Genomic DNA, 18,604 nt, shown 5'->3' with positions numbered 1-18,604 from the left:
TATTAACATAACCACCATTCAATCTATGCTCCAACGGCAAACGCAGAAGAGGAATTGGAGAGATTTTACACAGAAGTACAGGAAGAAATTGATCACTAAACAATGGCCCACAGACTGGAAGTGTTCAATATACATCCCAATTCCAAAGAAAGAGGATCCCAGGGAATGCAGTAATTATTGAACTATTGCTTTAATATCCCATGCAAGTAAAGTAATGCTCAAGATTCTACAACAAAGGCTCTTACCATATATGGAGCAAGAAATGCCAGATGTCCAAGCAGAAAAGGAAGAGGCACCAGAGTTCATATCGCAAACATACATTGGGTAATGGAACGGACCAAGGAATTTCAGAAGAAAATCACCCTGTGTTTTATAGATTACAGCAAAGCCTTTGACTGTGTAGATCATGAAAAACTATGGAATGCTTTAAAAGAAATGGGGGTGCCACAGCATCTGATTGTCCTGATGCGCAACCTATACTCTGGAACTGGATTGGACCAAGATGAAAAAAAGGTAAAGGTAAAGGTGTCCCCGCACTTACAGTGCGAGTCGTTTCCGACTCTTAGGGTGACATCTTGCAACGTTTACAAGGCAGACCGTATATATGGGGTGGGATTGGCAGTTCCTTCCCCGGCCTTTCTTTACCCCCCAGCATATGCCGGGTACTCATTTTACCGACCACAGATGGATGGAAGGCTGAGTGGACCTCGACCCTTTTTACCGGAGATTTGACTTCCTCCTTCCGTTGGAATCGAACTCTGGCCGTGAGCAGAGCTTCGGCTGCGTTACCGCCGCTTACCACTCTGCACCATGGAGGTGTGAAAATCGGAGGGAGAAATATCAATAATTTCAGATATGCAGACGATACCATACTATTAGCAGAAACCAGTAATGATGTGAAATGAATGCTGATGAAAGATAAAGAGGAAAGCACAAAAGCAGGACTACAGCTGAACGTCAAAAAGACTAAGGTAATGACAACAGTAATGACAGTGAGGACACTGAACTTGTGAAGGATTATCAATACCTTGGCACAGTCATTAACCAAAATGGAGACAATAGTCAAGAAATCAGAAGAAGGCTAGGACTGGGGAGGGCAGCTATAAGAGAACTAGAAAAGTTCCTCAAATGCAAAGATGTATCACTGAACACTAAAGTCAGGATTGTATTTCCGATCTCTATTTATGGATGTGAAAGTTGGACAGTGAAAAAAGCAGATAAGAGAAAAATCAACTCATTTGAAATGTGGTGTTGGAGGAGAGATTTGTGCATACCATGGACTGCGAAAAAGACAAATAATTGGGTGTCAGAACAAATTCAACCAGAACTGTCACTAGAAGCCAAAATGATGAAACTGAGGTTATCATACTTTGGACACATAATGAGAAGACATGATTCACTAGAAAAGACCATAATGCTGGGGAAAACAGAAGGGAGTAGAAAAAGAAGACCGAACAAGAGATGGATTGATTGCATAAAGGAAGCCACAGACTTGAACTTACAAGATCTGAACAAGGTGGTTCATGACAGATGCTATTGGAGGTCACTGATTCACAGGGTTACCATAAGTCATAACCAACTTGAAGGTACGTAACAACAAGAAAGGGGTGGAAGAAAATATATCTTCTTCCACACAAGATAGGCAGAAAGGATCACTCCTCTTGTTTTCACCTACACAGTATAACTATAGACGACAAAAACCTATGCTCAATAAATGCCATACGCTTAGATATTTGTAATCATCAGACAAACTAATCTTTATTTTCACTGGGGATGCATTCTGGGTGATATCCAGTGTTATACAACATGACTTCACCTTCCTGTACTTGACCTCTGCAGCCCCTTGCAACTCTAATCTGCTGCAGGCCACCACGTAAACAACTTTGAGGGCACTTAGGCGGTTGTAGGGGGAAGGAGAGAAAGGAAAAAGTTGCACTTTGTGGACAGACGTATGTTCCTCTAGAAGCCACAGATGAGTATCACACTCTCTTTATTAGCTAATCTCTCAGAAGTCTTTAGAGTCATTGCTTCACAGAATCTTTAAATATATTTAGATAGCTTCCACAAAGCATTTGCTGATATTTTTCCCCCTTATGTGGGAGAACGCTGGAGTTTTTTGTTTGTTTGTTTGTTTCTATCTGATAAAGGAGAAGAAATGAAATCTGATATTTCCTTAAGATTTGTTAGCAAATAAACCTAAGTTTGAAATTCTTTCAGATCAATGGATAAATAAATAATCTGATCAGAAGAATCAGTTTGTAGTGAGCATAATAATGGGTGAGAATTTCCTTTCCAAAATGCTGTATTTTTAATTTGTAAATTTAAGTCATTGAGAAAAGAGTACAGAACAAAACAGCGTTCACAGTTGATAGTTCCCTTAAATCTAAAGATTTTGTATAGTACTGAGATAGTAAAGAAAGGGGATCTGCTTTTGATTCACGTTACTATTCCTAAATGTGATTTCTATTTACTTTGAAAATCTGTGTGTACCAAGAATTGTTGCCACTATGCCGTGCCTTCTTTCCAACAGTAAAAGTATTTAATGGAGCAATCTGAAGGAAGTGGTGGGAGAAAGAACTAGACTTGTGCTGGCAGGTGGAAAGTGGTGGGGTGATGTTTTTCCCGCTCCCTACTCTCCTCAGTGGCCCTTTAAAAATAAGGTTTTCCCTCCCCTTTGTTCCAATGGAAGGGAAAATGAATACCATCCCCAGGGTATACCAACTATGTACTTTCCTCTTGTTTCTGTTGTGGGAATAGGGGAAGTGCTTTTTATCCTCCTCCAGTCTGTCCCAACATGCCCTTGAGACACCCTCTTTCCCCTTGGTGGCAGAGGAGGGACAGCTGAGGAGGTTTCTGTGGCTCCAACAAAGTCCCCATGTATGGAACTCCTGCTCCACCTGCAGAGAGGGAAATGTGAATGCTGGAAGATTCAGGACAGACAAAAGAAAGTACTTCTTTACTCAGTGCATAGTTAAACTATGGAATTTGCTCCCACAAGACGCAGTAATGGCTACCATCTTGGATGGCTTTAAAAGAAGATTAGACAAATTCATGGGGGACAGGGCTATCAATGGCTACTAGCCATGATGGCTGTGCTCTGCCACCCTAGTCAGAGGCAGTATGTTTCTGAAAACCAGTTGCCGGAAGCCTCCGGAGGGGAGAGTGTTCTTGCACTCAGGTCGTGCTTGCGGGCTTCCCCCAGGCACCTGGTTGGCCACTGTGAGAACAGGATGCTGGACTAGATGGGCCACTGGCCTGATCCAGCAGGCTCTTCTTATGCTCTTATGTTATCTTCAAAGCCCTATGGCCCTGGGGCACCTTCTCTGAAGCCAAAGGATTGTGCCCTAAATTTGGAATATTTGTTTTTACTTGTATTGTTTTGTCCATTCTGAGGATCATATTTATTCATATATATAGTCGTCTGCATTTGATTCTGATACAGAATATGTGAAGTAGGTTAAACTTGAAGAATAGCAACTAGCCCAAAGTTACCTAGTGAGGTTCACGCTTGAAGAAGATTTCAACCCAAGTCTCTTGGGACAAATTCAACACTTTCTTCACTGAAATACCGTTTGTCAAGTTAATTTGTTTTATCTAGTATATTTTAGAAGCTAAGTAGCAGTCTAGTCTTTTAACTACATGACTTTCGTTTACCTCTGAAACTGCTGTATCTTAGCTGATGTATTGCCAAATCACAATAAACCTAGAGATTTTTACAATAGATGCTACAGCCAATAATTACCCATTAGACTATTTTATATTGTTATGTGTTCCTCACTTTCCCAACTGGTGAGAAGTTCTAGGTTTCCTTTGGAATGAAGTTTCCTTTGGAAATACAGATTACTGTGGACTTAAGGCATTTTGTAATATTTGGCTTTATTTACAAGCGGGCATGTTAAGCATAGGTGGAGGCAGACAGTATAGCACTTCTTAAACTGATTATAGTTTGTGTGATGTAATGCTGATGGATTTATATGATCTGCTTAAGTGTTTGTGTTTGTTTTGTAGTATTTTTTTTCTTTTTCACTTGTTAATGTTTTGTTGTGCTGTTTAAAAATTTGCTGACATTTATAATAGATTTTATTCTGTGATATGACTGCTGTTTTGAATATTTATGTGACCCCTCTGTACATTATTTTAGAAAAAAATAAACAAAAATGTGGGTTGCAGAAGAATCTAGCTATATGTAGAATATTCATTCACTGAAAATATGGTCCTTTTTGTGGATAGCTGGAACTTAATAAGACAATAACAGACTTTCCCCCCTCCCCTCAGCTAAAGATGTTGTAATTTAGGTGTCTGTATGTGAAAAGAACAATATTGTGCAGCTTGAGACATAAATGGTGCTTCCAGACAGCCTGTTTATTGAGTATTCATCCTGATTTGTTTGCAGAGAGATTAAACACTACGGACTATTTAATGAGCATTCATTCCGATTTCTTATGCGGGAACTAGGCTAGATGACCACTGCATCACAGCAATTGGTATCCCACACTTTCCATAGCATTTTCCCTTTACTTTCCTTGTTGGAAAAAGCCATTTTTTTTGGAGGGGAGGTGCTTTTTTGTGTGGAAGAGCTCCAAATCAGCTTTAATTGTGCAACTTGAATTTGCAGTTGAATCCGACTCAAAAATAACAATTCTGGAAGCCCTAGAGATAGAGTTTGGGATTTGTGAGCTAACAGCATTTTGTGACTGTTGGCTGTATGTCTCTCTAGAGATCAGGTGTGAAAGCAGTAGACTTTGGTTGGCTGTTGGAATGTTAATACTATGTCTCCATCTGGGATCAAATATTTCAACATAGCCTCCAGTGACCTCCTTCCAAAGGAAATGAAGCCCAGGCAAGTGATGAACACCTGGAGCTTCCCACCACTTAGAGAAGTGGAGAGAGCATTTCTGAATACTGAATGTAGTCACAATTACCAAAAATTCACAATTTTATGGCCTATTGAGGACTTGATAGGAAACAATCTATAAATATTTACTTGAGTGGAATTCATAGGCTGAGAAGAGGTTTTTTGGGGTGATTCCAGCCAAGAGGCAAAAAAGAATACTTCAGAAAATATTTACCTCCCCATCTATGTTGTTTTTAGACAGGCATGCAATGATGACAGCTTAAGAGCTTTGCATTATCTTGTGCTTTTTCCAAGATAGAGGGTGTATATGAGAGCCTTAAATTGCTTCTAAATCACCCATTGTTGAAGACATCAAAGTCTACTCAGCCAAGACAATTTTGTCATACTGAGCATGCAGATGCCAGCACACAGCAAACGGCAAATATAATATAGTTACAGACTTGTCTCTAAATATTGGTCTTGAGTTATTTCAACCTGCATGTCTCTGGGAAAGAAGGATGCCTGTTGGTTGATTATGAGCTCATTTTAATGCATTTTTAGGTTTGGAGAATAAGCTGGTGACACTCAATTTCCCCTGATAGTTTTTGCCACTACTGTTAGATGGTCCCTTGATATCCATCTGCCACAATTCCGTTTTCAGGGTGGTACTCTATCATGTTACTAAGCAAAGCTTCAGTTTCAAAAGGGCTTTTGAAAAATTACAAGCCTTTTCCTTCTTGAATATCTGTTGCTCTCAATGAAGATATGGACAGATATTCAACATCTTTGGAGTGATTGTAGATAAGATTTTCTCCCATTCTAGGGTTCCCGCACTTTCCTGGAAATGCATGGGGTGTGCTTAAAAGATAAAATGAATTTTAAAAAACCTATGAGGAAGAAACGAACATTCTTTAACTAGAGTGGAATGTATACATTTATTTCTAATGCTTCTTCTAGATAACATATTCACTAGCATTCATCTGGGTGGTTTCTCTTGATTTTATATAGAATTATCTAAGCATTTTTTATAGTTCTTTAATATGTTGTGGCAATTTTAACATATGCTATTTGGTGAGAAGAGCAAAAAATGATCACTGAGCTCTTCTGATAGAGCACTTCTACTGGTCCCACAAAGACCCACATTTGCCAGGAATTGCCCTGTGGAACTCATTGGCAATAGAAGTCGGGTGGGAGTCATCCCTGCTTTCTTTTAGACATCTTTCAGAAACTGTGGGCCACATCCAATGGAATAATTGTGTGCACTCTGTACCATCTCAAAATCTGCTCCAGAAGGTTTGGGGAAAACCTAGAAGAGAATTAGGGGGAAGTGGAGGGAATAAAGGGGGAGCACATTCCATTTTGACAAGGATAAATCCTTGTGCTGATGAAAAGTTCACCTTAGCGCTATTTTGAATACAAACCCTACACTGTTCGGACAGGCCTTTGGATATTTTTTTTTACCAACAGTTTTTATTGACATATTACTGATGTTTCTATATGATATTATATTATGTTTTTACGTTGTGCATCACTTTGCTATATTTCCTATGAAAGAGTGATTTATAAATATTTAAATAAATAACTAAACTAAGATCATTTACACGTACCCTAGTATTTATAAATATGAATTTTTCATGGACATTTTAAATAATTGACTTGTGATGGTTGTAGGCCAAGCCAAAAGATTGAATTCTAAGTTGTTCTTTTTACTTTATAAGGCTTGTCTTAGGAGAAAACAGATCTCTTCTAGAGTAATGGCTTTGCTGTGGGTGTTCATGAACAAACATATCCATCAGGTCAATCCAATAAAAGCCTGTGAAGATTGGGACCTTGAAGTGCATTTGGAATGCAAAGTGTAACCAATCACAAGGATATGCAGTGACATGATGTATTCTTTATGGCTTCAAGTGTGTTGGGAAAGACAAACCTGAGCGAGTGAGGATATTAAAATGTGGAGATACAAGTCCTTAGCTGTACAGTATTGATGCTATAATTATATAACATCCAATTTAGCCTTATTTTTGCTAATTAAAAAGAATTTAAGATACTCCATTAAAGAGTCTTAACCGGTATTTTTCATTGTCTCCCCTTAAATGGAGAAAACTGGGCATGCCAGCAGCTTTATAGTGTGGTGATGGCTTCACGTACATCTTCACAATTATTTCATGTGTTGGCTTATGATAGGATAGGATATGTGATACAATAATGAGCATCACCTACATACTTTGAAGTGGACAAGGCAATTGCCAAGGTAAGGAGCAAGGCCTGTCTGTGTAATTGCAGTTAAGGGATGAAATAAAACACAGAGACATCAGCTTGGGTTGAACAAGGGCCACTTTATTAAATTACAGCAAGAAAAAACCCAATTTAAAGTGACCTGCAGAGGGAAGCCTAGGTGCGGGAACTGTCTATGAGCAAGTAGCTTGCCAAACAGCTCTCGGGCAACCAGCCCCTGTTGGGGTAAGGGCAAGCCCATCTGCTTACCCCTTACCCTGACCACACCTTGTAGATGAGTAGGGGGGCCTTCCCACCTCATTCCCACCTGGGGCCGAATAACCCCTGGGTAGATGAGATGAGTTGGCCCCAAAGGCAGCCCATATCCTGTCCTCGAGCCACATAGCCGTGACAGACAGGCCTCCAGAACCTCCAATCACTTCCAAAGGTGCCTAAGGGGGCCACCTAGCCGTCCTTAACTATTCCCTTCCCGCACCTTCCCACTACCAGTGCTATAACGAACTGCCCTGAGAGGGCATTAACCTTTCTTAATGTCAAGTAGCCAATTAGCCAAAACCAGCTATTAATAACAACGCCCCATAACCTGATTCCCTCCTCCTCCCATAGTGTGGAGCAGGCAAAAAACCTGCCCGCCAACAAGGGTGGGCAGGATAAAAATTCCTACTCGGCCCCGAAGCGACCCCTAGGCACACCATAAAAGAGGGAGGGCAGGGTGGGCATCGCATCTGCAAGAGGAAGGTAGGAGGAGTGGCTGGGCTTAAATAAGCACAGCAGCTCCGCCCCTAAGGTCTGCTGCGTCGTGCTCGCATCATAGACGTGACGTGCGACTTTGCCTTCATTTTAAAAACTGCAGAAGAAGAAAGTGCTCTTGCACTCATGTACTGCTTGTAGGCTTCCCATAGACATCTGGTTGGCCACTGTGAGAACAGGCTGCTGAACTAGATAGGCCATGGGCTCATCTTATAACTTAATAGTGAAGGACAGCAAGTAGTAGGTACTGCTCTGGTGACAAGGTAAAAGCAGAAGACTAGGTTCCTTGTATTTATTAAACTTGAGCTAACACTTCAGCTTTTCTAATTTTAATCCAAATTGAGGGGAAGGTTTTGGAACAATGCCACTTGTCCACTTCTGACTTTCTTTCAGTGTATTTTGTGGTGGCAGAGTCTTCAGAGCTCCTTTTGGCAACCACTTTCTTCGAGCCACCATTTCTGCTCCCAGAATGCTTATCCAGATTATATTATAGTCGCATCCCCACCATACATTTTGGGGAAGCCACATGCTTTGAATGTGCTTTAAATGTATGGTTTGGATGTGACGTACATGAATCCAAATAGCAAACAGGTTTAAGGCAGGGCTGATGCCAAACTTTAGTTGACCCCCACATGGTACCACTAATGGGCCTCCCTGGCTCCACCTGGCATTGCTGCCACCCCCAACACCATCAGGATTCTTAAACAATGCTGCCGCCGCCTTTTACTCCCCTCCTCCTCCTGGACATGCTTACCTCAGTGGCTAGTGACAGCATTTTTAGTGGGAACTGGTCCACTGCTCAGCTTTGATTTTCAGTGGTTGGCATCATCTTAGGTTCCCCCAAAAGACAATGTCCTATAGAGCATAAGCCCTGGATGTTACCTCAGTATGCTGGGTGCTTATGTCAGACCTATGTTATGCCACAGAACAGAAGTGGCAGGTTTGTGGAGCAGGATAAGGTGGGAAGTAGGCCATTGAGGGCAAATGAATAGATGTGCTTGAACTGTTGTGTATGAATATAGCAGATAAGAAGTAGCAATAGTGTAAGGAAGAGGAAAGATGACTGGTCTGGGATCAGTCACACAGTGTCGAGTGGGGCAAATAAGTTGTTACTGAGGTGCATAGCTTTCAAGAGCTCATCATAATGTCTGAGGAGTCTCATTCCTGTTAAACTTCCAGAGTGACTAGAGCTCTGGCCTTCCTAATTACAACAATTCTGATACATGCAGTCCTGTCACTTCAAAGCAGCAACACAACCTGAGCCCTTGACACTTCCCAGCACCTTTTCCCAACTGGAGAGCTAGTGGATGGGCATGTGCATTTGAATAGAACATAGGAAGCTGTGTTATACTGAGTCAGACTACTGATCCATCTACTTCAGTACTGTTTGCATTGACTGGCTTCTCCTAATTTGTGTCCTGGGACAGTGACATTCTTCAACAGCCTATCTGGTAATGTAGCTTTTCCATGCAGAAGGTCACAGGTTCAATGCTCTGCAGCTGCAGGTAAAGTTGGGAAAGACCTCTGTCTGAAATCCTGAATGCCCTGGCTCACAACCAAGAAGCAGACTCAGGACTCAGACTTGGTGGAGAAACAAGTTTACTATTGTGCTGGTTCTAGTGCATCTCTACCTCTCTTTTCTCAAAATGGGGGCATACAATACTAGTCAGACTCCACCCCTTTTTACTTTTAAAACCTCGTTGGATTAGCTCCAGTGTGTTTTTGTTTTTGTTTAAAATCAGTCTTCATTCCCTGGACACTCTCTGCTTCCCACTGCCACTGCAGATGACACCTCCCCCTTGCTCCAAATGAGAGGGGAGGACTTTTGCTGAAGCACCAGAGTGTCTTTCACATGCACCAAGGGCAGGCATCTGCCTATAAAATTTATGTCAGATGCCAAAGGAAGCTGAGGGTAGACATAGCAGGAATAAGAGGGGATTACTATCACCAACTCCCATCTCCTTGCACTGCTGATGATGCTCTTACTCAGAACAAGAGGAGAGGGCTTTTTGTGGAGCAAATAGAAGCAAGGTTGCAAAGAAAGGGTGCTTTTCCCCTTCCTTCCTGGCAGCTAGCCTGCCTACCTGGGGGGAAGGGATCATGACAGTTTTTGAGCTTATAAACGGGGTCCTGTACTCATAAAGGCTAGGAACCATTGCCCTACTATATTTCTACTATTCTAACAGGGTTAATACTTTTGAATCAAGCTGATAAGTCTTCTTTTCCCTACCCTTATCCACCTGTTTGTTACTTCTGATTTCTTCATTTGCATTCTATTGTGGACAGGGAATATTGTACATCATTTACTTCTCCTTTATATCTGACATCTTTTGAAATCTAGAACAGTTGAGGCACATTTGCATTGCAAATGAGACCAGGTATGAGATCCTTATGAGGGATACAAAAATTATCAAATTATAATTCTCTTTTTAAAAAATAAAGTGAGATTCTTTTCAATTTGATATGTTTGCATATTCAGCTGTGTAACAGCAACTGATGAAAAGATAAGCTGAGTGGCTAAGAGCAATCAAGCAAAATGGAATATTTATAAGAATGCAATAGAGAAATAATGAGAAGGAAATTGTCTTGGAAATCAAGACATTCCAGCAAGAACCAAACAATGCAGTGTAAATATGATACCACCTTTCTTATTTAATATATTGTTGAAGGGAGACATAAAAGAAAAACAAGAAAAAGAGAAGACACACATCTCTACATATGTATGACTATAATAATGTTGGTTTATAGTCAAAACAATAAAGAAGGCCTTTGTAGGAGAAAACTAGTGTGACCTGACAAGACTATCATTCATTAGTATTAATCTTACAAGATTTAAGATAACCTTTAAGAAAAATTGGAATATGTCATGCTCTAAAGATACTTGGCTTGACCACAGGCAAATATTTTGCTCTCTTCAGTACTGTACAGAGATGTAGAATCCACATGGAAATTAGTATAGTACACTAATTTGATTTAACCTTTAGAGTAATGTGTTATAGCCTTTGCCTGGATGGTATAAGAGAAGTTCTCTTTCTGTTTGTAATATTTAAGGTGTTCTGGAATGAAATGATGTGCTATGACGAAGTTATAGAATTATATACACACTAAAGTCTCTCTCTCTCTCTCTCTCTCTCTCTCTCTAGCTATTGATATAAAATACAGGACTAGTAATAAACTAGAATTTATAGTTGTTTCAATAAATTCCTGATATGTCTTCAGAACACCTTGAAAAAGAAAAAGAGTAATATTATTGCTGTTACTCTTACTGTAACCACTCTTACCCCCACTTCATTTTCAAAATCTGAATTCTTGGTTTTGATTAAATTAGATCAGTAACCCTAGATTAGTATCCCTAGATGTCTGCTAGATGTTCAAGTTGCAGGAAATGGCTGTCCTGATAAATGAAGGAACATTCCCATTATGTTCATCCAAAGGATCAGCTGCTCACATTGGCTGGCAGTTTTGAACTGGGTCTTCTTTCTGCACAGATCCTGAGTCTTCCGTTGGATCCTGAACTAACACTTCTCTCCCATCTCCTATCTCCCACTCCAAAAGCTCCAAAAAACTTTTGAAATCCAGCAGTTTCCTTGTAGCTAAAAATCATTAAGTTCTTGTAGGATAGAGGCTCACTTTAATGAAAATCTATCAAACTTGCAAACGTGAGAAATGGCTTGTAGAAACATCATAGCAACCATTTATTCATTTTGTGAGACAACCTAGGCTTTGATGTTTGTTTCCCCCAAGGCAACTATATCCTGGGCATGTAAATGCTGCTCTGGGCTCCTTATGAGATGAAAGATGGGATGTAAATTTAATAAATAAATAAATAAAATACTAATGCTAGATGTTAAGAGCAGGAAATTTCATAGAACGGACATGGAAAGAAACCAGGTATCTATAGACTTTCATACAGATGAACATGTGAGAAAGGAAGAGTGTGCATGAGGATGCCAATTCAGATCTTGTCATCGTCCACAGAGATCAAGAGTGACTGTCTTCAGTGGGGAAGCTGCAGAGTGTCACCCTTCTTGAAAAGGGAGATGGGAGTAGAGGTAGCACATTGGTTCACACTCACATGTTCATTTAATGCCCTACATCAGCCTTCCACATCTTGGTGCCCCCCCAGATATTTCGGACTATAACTCCCACTATCCCTAACCATTACCTAGGGTGGCTTGGACTGATGAGAGTTCTAGTCTAAGACATGTGGAGGAGACCAGGTTGGAGAAGGCTGTCCTATATGGACACCTGAATGGGGCTAATATGTACAATGTTTTGTCTTTGGAAAAGACTAGGAATTGATTCACACATTCATTTTGGAGATAGAATAGTCACAAGGATAGCTTTCACATGACAAGCTATTCTTGTGAAAACTTCCCCATTGTGATAGGGCTGTGAGCTACCAAGTCTCAGAAGTTGCTAGTTTTGAAGAGAAAAGTTTGTTTTAAATGCTTTGTGACTTTTCCTGTGAAACATGGCCACGTGAATCCGCCACAAGGGCATGTTGCCTTTGGTTCCATTAAATACATCTTCTATTTGAAAAGCCTTAGAATTTTTATTTATTGATTCATAGACATTTTGTGCTCCTTTTTCAACTAAAAGTGTTAAGGTGACTTACCTAAAGGTGATTTACAAATAATAATAATTTAAGCCAAACTATCTGGCACAGCATGTGCACATATTTAATGTAGCAATGTATTATCATCTTTACGGCACAGAAAGCATTTAGTTTATGCTGATGTGCCTCAGAGTGAAACCAAACACACCTGGAGATGCCTACTGAATAGGCTTCAGAAGGGTACCAAGGTCGATCACACCACTGTTTCCTGCACATTTGGCCTCATGGAGATATAGCAAAGCTTACTTTATCATTGGTCTTAGAGACAACAAAAGAAACGCCCCAACACCTTGCCTCAATGATCTTTTTATCTAGTTGGAATGTCCATGTGTAGCCAGCTTAGCTTTCTCTCCCTGCTTTTCTTTAGGTCATCACAGAGATACATCCAGTTTGTGTTTTGTGTGCCATGTGACTTTCATTCTGTCTTTCCCCATCATGGAGTTCCACCCCATTTGCTGCCTTCCTCTTGCATCCCAGTTCCCCACAATTGACACAGTTAAGGAACATAGTCCACTGTATTTCTATACCAGAGCTTGGAAGTAACTAGTTACAAGTAACGAATTACTTGTAATTTATTACTTTTTTGAGTAACGAGTGGGTAACTTCATTACATTTTGCTGGTAATAGAATGAGTAGTAAGTTCATTACTTTTGAGGAGTAATTGTAATGTTTCCAGCATTACTTTTGCGCATTACTTGGGGGGGGAGCAGGGGAAGTCTTCTGCTCCTCTGATTTGTGCATAAAAATCATGTACTTCAAATTGGGCTTCTGTGCAGCATTGTTCTTCCTTAATGTTCTATTGGTGCTTAGGAGGCAACGAGGGAGGAGGTGGAGAGCGAGACGGGGTGGAGAAAACAACTGTTTAAAAATTAACACGAGTGGAAGGAGAAAAGAGCTGGAGGCAATATATATACACAAAAATATATGTGTTGGGGTATCATCATTGCTTGGGGTGGGGTGAGGGGATGCGAGATTCTGTTTTGCCATTCTGTTAATCTTATGGATAATCTTATGGTCCTGTCTGCGGGCTTCCCCAGGCACCTGGTTGGCCACTGTGAGAACAGGATGCTGGACTAGATGGGGCACTGGCCTAATCCAGCAGACTCTTCTTATGTTCTTATGTTCTTATAAAAAAAAAATTCTACTACCCTCTGTATTTGTGTGCTTATTTTTAATGTTGTTTTAGGCTACTTAGATATGCAGCAGCCAGCACCTTATAGGCAATTTTTTTAAAGTAACTAAAATGTAATTGTAGCAATTACTTTTCAGTAAAAGTAATGTAATCAGCTACTTTCAGAGCAATTGTAATTGTAATGGTAATTACTACTTTTGGGGGGCATGTAACTGTAACTGTAATTTATTACTTTTTAAAAGTAATCTTCCAAGCTCCATACTATAAGTATATCAAACCCTGATGCAGGGGTTATCCTTTTTAAGAAACAAACCAAGCACATTCATTGACCACCACCCCTTACCATTTGGCCTCTCACATTCTCATCATGCAACTGTAAGATAAAAGATGGCTTTGGAATTTATTCAGGATCCAAAGGCACGGTGCTGATGAAAACATTAATCATGCTGAAGTTAATTAAACCTCCAATAGGCTAATCAGCAATAAATTCATGCTTTTGTACCCAACTTGTTAAGGAAATGAAATTGCATACATTTCTAGGAAAGAATGTTGTTTGTTCTTTGCTTTCATTTCGCTCTGCTAAGCAGAACAGCTAAGGCAAGGAATGTCAAGGCAATTTTATGCAATAATGTGTGGTGGTAGCGACTAAGGCTGTTGCTGTGATGATAGTCCAATGACATCCTCATTCTCTGCTCCCCCCATCCACTTTAGGGATGCCCTTCCTGTAGGTTTAATTCACAGACCCTGTCATGTGACTGGTCTATTCCCCCAGAATCTGCAGCCTTCTGTTGATATAAGAGGCCAGCTACTTCCAACAGGACCAGAATGTCAGCTTTCTTATATTCATTGGATCAGAAGAAATAATGGTTAATTAAACTTATGATGTGATATGAAATAGTATCAGATGTCAGAGTATCACTTTGCTGTATGCATGGTAGAAAATGAACAATATTTAATTTCTTTCATTTTCCCCCCTTCTTGTGTTTCTTTTTCTCTTATGTTTAGTGGTTTTTGGCCAGTTTGTATTTTTCCAGACATCACTCCATGACGTGGTTGAGGTATACGATGGTCCAACTCAGCAGTCGTCTTTATTATCTTCTCTTTCAGGATCCCACTCAGGTATCTCATAACAGAGCTACTACGTATTCCTTATTTGTTGAGTAGAGATTGGTACCAGATACTCTGACGGATAGAAAGTTTTTTTTTTTTTGATGTGGGTTAAAATTCCAAATCATTTTGTTATAAATATAAATTGTATTGGAATTTAAGGTCCACAGGAGTGTGGACCCATGAGGGAAATCAATTGAAAGAAGGTGTGTGTGGGAATGTACTGTATGACTCAGATGACAAGTGATTATTTCTCAGAAGTGGAGAAATCCATATCTCTGCTTCTACACCCACACCAGTCATTTATTCCACTTTAAACTGTCATGGCTTCTCCCAGAGTATCCTGGGAAGTGTAGTTTGTGAAAGGTGCTGAGATTTGTTAGGAGACTCCTATTTGCCAGACAGAGTTCCCGTGGCCAGAGTGGTTTAAAGATTAGCCCCTCTTCTGGGGCTTGTAGCTCTGTGAGGGGAATAGGGCAAAGAATGGTTATCTCCAACTTGTTGTGATCTGCCTTGAAGAACTCCACTGATGAAAAGACAGAATTGTGGGTGGAGTTGACCCCCTAGCTCTATATACATTATCTTCTTTCACAAGCCAAAAAAAAAACCAAGTAGTACAGAAGTGGGAAACCCTTGAGGTGTTTGTGGATTACAGTCCCTATAATCTCTGATCAGTTGGCCATGCTGGTTGTGGCTGATAAGAGTTGGAGTCAAACAACATATGGAGTATACCGTGTTGGCTATCCCTGCTCTAGTATGTAGTTGGTGAACATATTACTTCTCTGAGAAGCAGTATGATAGTCATTATCCTTTAGGTATATCCCCTCTCATCAACAAAGAAGGAGAGGTAGCATTTTATATAACTAATCTCAGAGACAGTTGCAAAGTTTCTTAATCTAGCCCAGTCTTTACGTAAGAATGACACTTTTTAATCTGTTTAGGATAAAAGTATTTTGTACCATTGTGCTGTATTATATGTTTTATACTGCTTGATCAATCAACTGTATGTTGGGTCTGTGACTGCACAATAAAATTTGATTTTGATAGAAGGTTTATACATACCTGTGAGAAATTCCATATATCTGACCATTAAAGATTGGTTGAGAGCATATGGGTCAAAAATAGGAGAGTCTATTGTGGCAAATATGCAAAAGCTGGTTCTTTTTTGGTTGCACCTAAACACTTAACAGATTTACTGTATTGTAAGCCTTTTGTGATTGTCTTTGTCAGATGCAATGCAAACAGTATTTTAGGATTATTAGCAGAAAACTGTTTCTGAGATACAATGATTTTTTTCTTGAGTAGGTGAATCCCTTCCCTTGAGCTCAGGGAACCAGATTACCATCCGATTTACTTCAGTTGGACCCATAACTGCTAAAGGATTTCACTTTGTTTATCAAGGTATGAGATATGAGTGCCTCAAACACACTTCATTTAAACCTGTGTACTAATCTCTCACCTTCTGCTTTCATTTTTAAGGTCATACACACACACACACACACACACACAGAGAGAGAGAGAGAGAGAGTTTTTAAAGATATTAAGAAGTGTCAAATATAGAGAGAGAATTGAGCAGCTATAATGAATGCACCAGGGGTGCAGGAGACCTGACTGTTACCAAATTTTTCTAAGCTACACAAGAAGTGGATTAGACTGTGAAAGACCAACCTAAATTGTGTTTGCATTTTGACAAATTTGTAGGGCAGTACAATACTTCAGAGAGGAAGTCAGGTGCTCTGCTCCCCTATTGCCTTCACTATAGCTGCCCAATTTCCCTGCTTTTTAAAGTTTGATAGAAATATCTGTTGGCCATAGGTATGTTCTTAAACTGCAAGGGGTTTTTTGCCTATTACTGAATCAGTATTAATTTAGACAGTAATACTACACTGAGCTAAATCAGTAATCTTGCTATTAATTACTAAGACATTTTACTTCATTTACATTATTTACTTTTTTAAGGATCAGACACTTAAAATGATTGCATGCCAAAAGTTACTACTGTAATCAGTCTTTTATAAAATTTGAATACTGATCAGAGTATCCGATCAGAGCATATATTAATAAAGCCATACCCAATACATTTAAATATCTACCCATCTCAGCAATATGAATTGAACTTACTGTATTAGCTGGAATAAAGTATTACAATTACAGTCCCAGTGTGATTTTGCAAAGGTCTTGGAGTGATAGCTATGTTCTCTAATCAGAACTGTGTTTTACTTAATGTTTATTAGACCTTTTTATATAAGAGAATCCTGACACAGACACTCATTCAAGAACTGCATCAAAATTTTAAGATATATCTAAAGTTTTGAAAGCAACAAACAGAACTTCACCCAAGCTTGCTCTAGGTCCCAATAAGTATTCCGTTAATCACCTGAAAGTATATACACACAATTGTGATTAACAAAACAGAGGTTTTTATTTTACTATCTTTGAGGAAGGAATGCTCTGAGGGGCTTCATTTGCAGAAGCTAAGTGATGTTTGTACTGTCCTCCAGGTTAAGGCCATGTGGTGCAAATGTGTCCAGGGAGTATATCCAGTTATCTCTCTTAGTCAATGCTGTTGGCATTCTATCCTCAAAGCTCTATCACTGCAACCTTGCTAAAATATTGTTGTGTGTTTCTAGCGGTTCCGAGAACAAGTGCGACCCAATGCAGTTCGGTGCCTGAGCCACGATTTGGTAAAAGAATTGGAAATGAGTTTGCTGTTGGTTCATTGGTTTTTTTTGAGTGTAATCCAGGCTACATACTCTATGGGTCAATAGCAATTAGATGTGACACAGTACCCAATGCGTTGGCACAGTGGAATGATTCCCTTCCTACATGTGTTGGTGAGTAGTTAAAAGTTGTATTTTTGTAGAGGTCTAGTCGGTGTCTAATGAAGTATTATGTCAAGTCTGAATCTGTTCCTGTACAGAATGCCAGCACTTAGCTTTCTGTTATACACAGAATTATATGGCATAAACATTCACATTCATCAGAGCAGTTATCACTGAAGAGAATCAGGAATTTTTCTCACTTTCTTCTCTATAGGTGTTAATCTTTTTCTCATTTATATTGGACAATACCATTTACACAGAACCATTGGTGTAAACTCACTAAACCCACAGGATTCTGAAGACATTATTGCTTTTTACGGACATCTAGGGGAACTTCACAATTTCTTTAAATGCTGTGTTCAGCCCACCAACTGTTTACCTTTTTGCTCTATTCTTCCTGTCCATGGTACTAACTTTTTCCATGTCATTGCTCAGTTAATTCGAGTGGTGCCTGTGCACAAGTGGAACAGACTGAGGCTTAGGACTTTACCCTTTCCTCCTGCAGCTCCCTTTGCACACACAAATCTGCTTCAGAGGGTCAATAAATAAGACCCAGAGAGTGTCCAACCCTGCTCCTCTGTTCATTCCAGCATTGCTGCTGAGACTGGGAGTAGTTCTACATTCCTGAACCAGGTTTCATAGTCTCTGAGTAACCTGTCTGAGCTGTTATGTGATTGCTTTCACCATATTACTTAGTTAACCTATATTCCATATCTCTGATTTCCTGTCTCACTGAAAACTTTATAACTTGCTAAATAAATTCAAATTTTAAATTTAAATGAAATGAAATTTAAATAAAAAAGACAGCATCACCTGTTTCCACCCTCCTGTTTCATTAGTCTGCAGCATTTGAAAGTTTGCTTTGTATTTCATGTTGACAACACTTTTTAGCTGTTTTATAACCAGCTTTTATCAGTATGAAAAGAGGGATGGAAGGATCTTACATAAGGTTTCTGTGACCATTGCAGAGGCTGGTTTTAGTATTTTAAAATTTAAACCCACAGTTTGGGACCTTGACTATCTGAAAGATCACTATTCCCACACATGTGTACTGATGTCTTGCAATCATTGGTTGAGGTATTTCGTCAAGTGCCATCATCAAATTA

At 39.7% G+C, this 18,604-nt stretch overlaps 1 protein-coding gene across 3 annotated transcripts in view; it reads left to right on the top strand.

Annotated features, from left to right (window-relative positions):
* The window catches only part of CSMD3 (CUB and Sushi multiple domains 3), a 1,044,618-nt gene that overhangs the window by 812,554 nt on the left and 213,460 nt on the right, over nt 1-18,604 (top strand). For 2 of the 3 annotated variants that reach the window (XM_061605331.1, XM_061605321.1), the window contains 3 exons: nt 14,575-14,688; nt 15,982-16,077; nt 17,307-17,510. In XM_061605331.1, coding sequence (XP_061461315.1) covers nt 14,575-14,688; nt 15,982-16,077; nt 17,307-17,510 — 414 coding nt within the window. The remainder of the gene's footprint in view (nt 1-14,574; nt 14,689-15,981; nt 16,078-17,306; nt 17,511-18,604) is intronic. The other variant, XM_061605340.1, reaches the window with a different exon arrangement.

This window comes from Rhineura floridana, chromosome 1 (genome assembly GCF_030035675.1).
Source record: "Rhineura floridana isolate rRhiFlo1 chromosome 1, rRhiFlo1.hap2, whole genome shotgun sequence".
Lineage (NCBI taxonomy): Eukaryota > Metazoa > Chordata > Lepidosauria > Squamata > Rhineuridae > Rhineura > Rhineura floridana.
The sequence above is the reverse complement of the archived record's forward strand: the minus strand, read 5'-3'. Positions and strand labels throughout refer to the sequence as shown.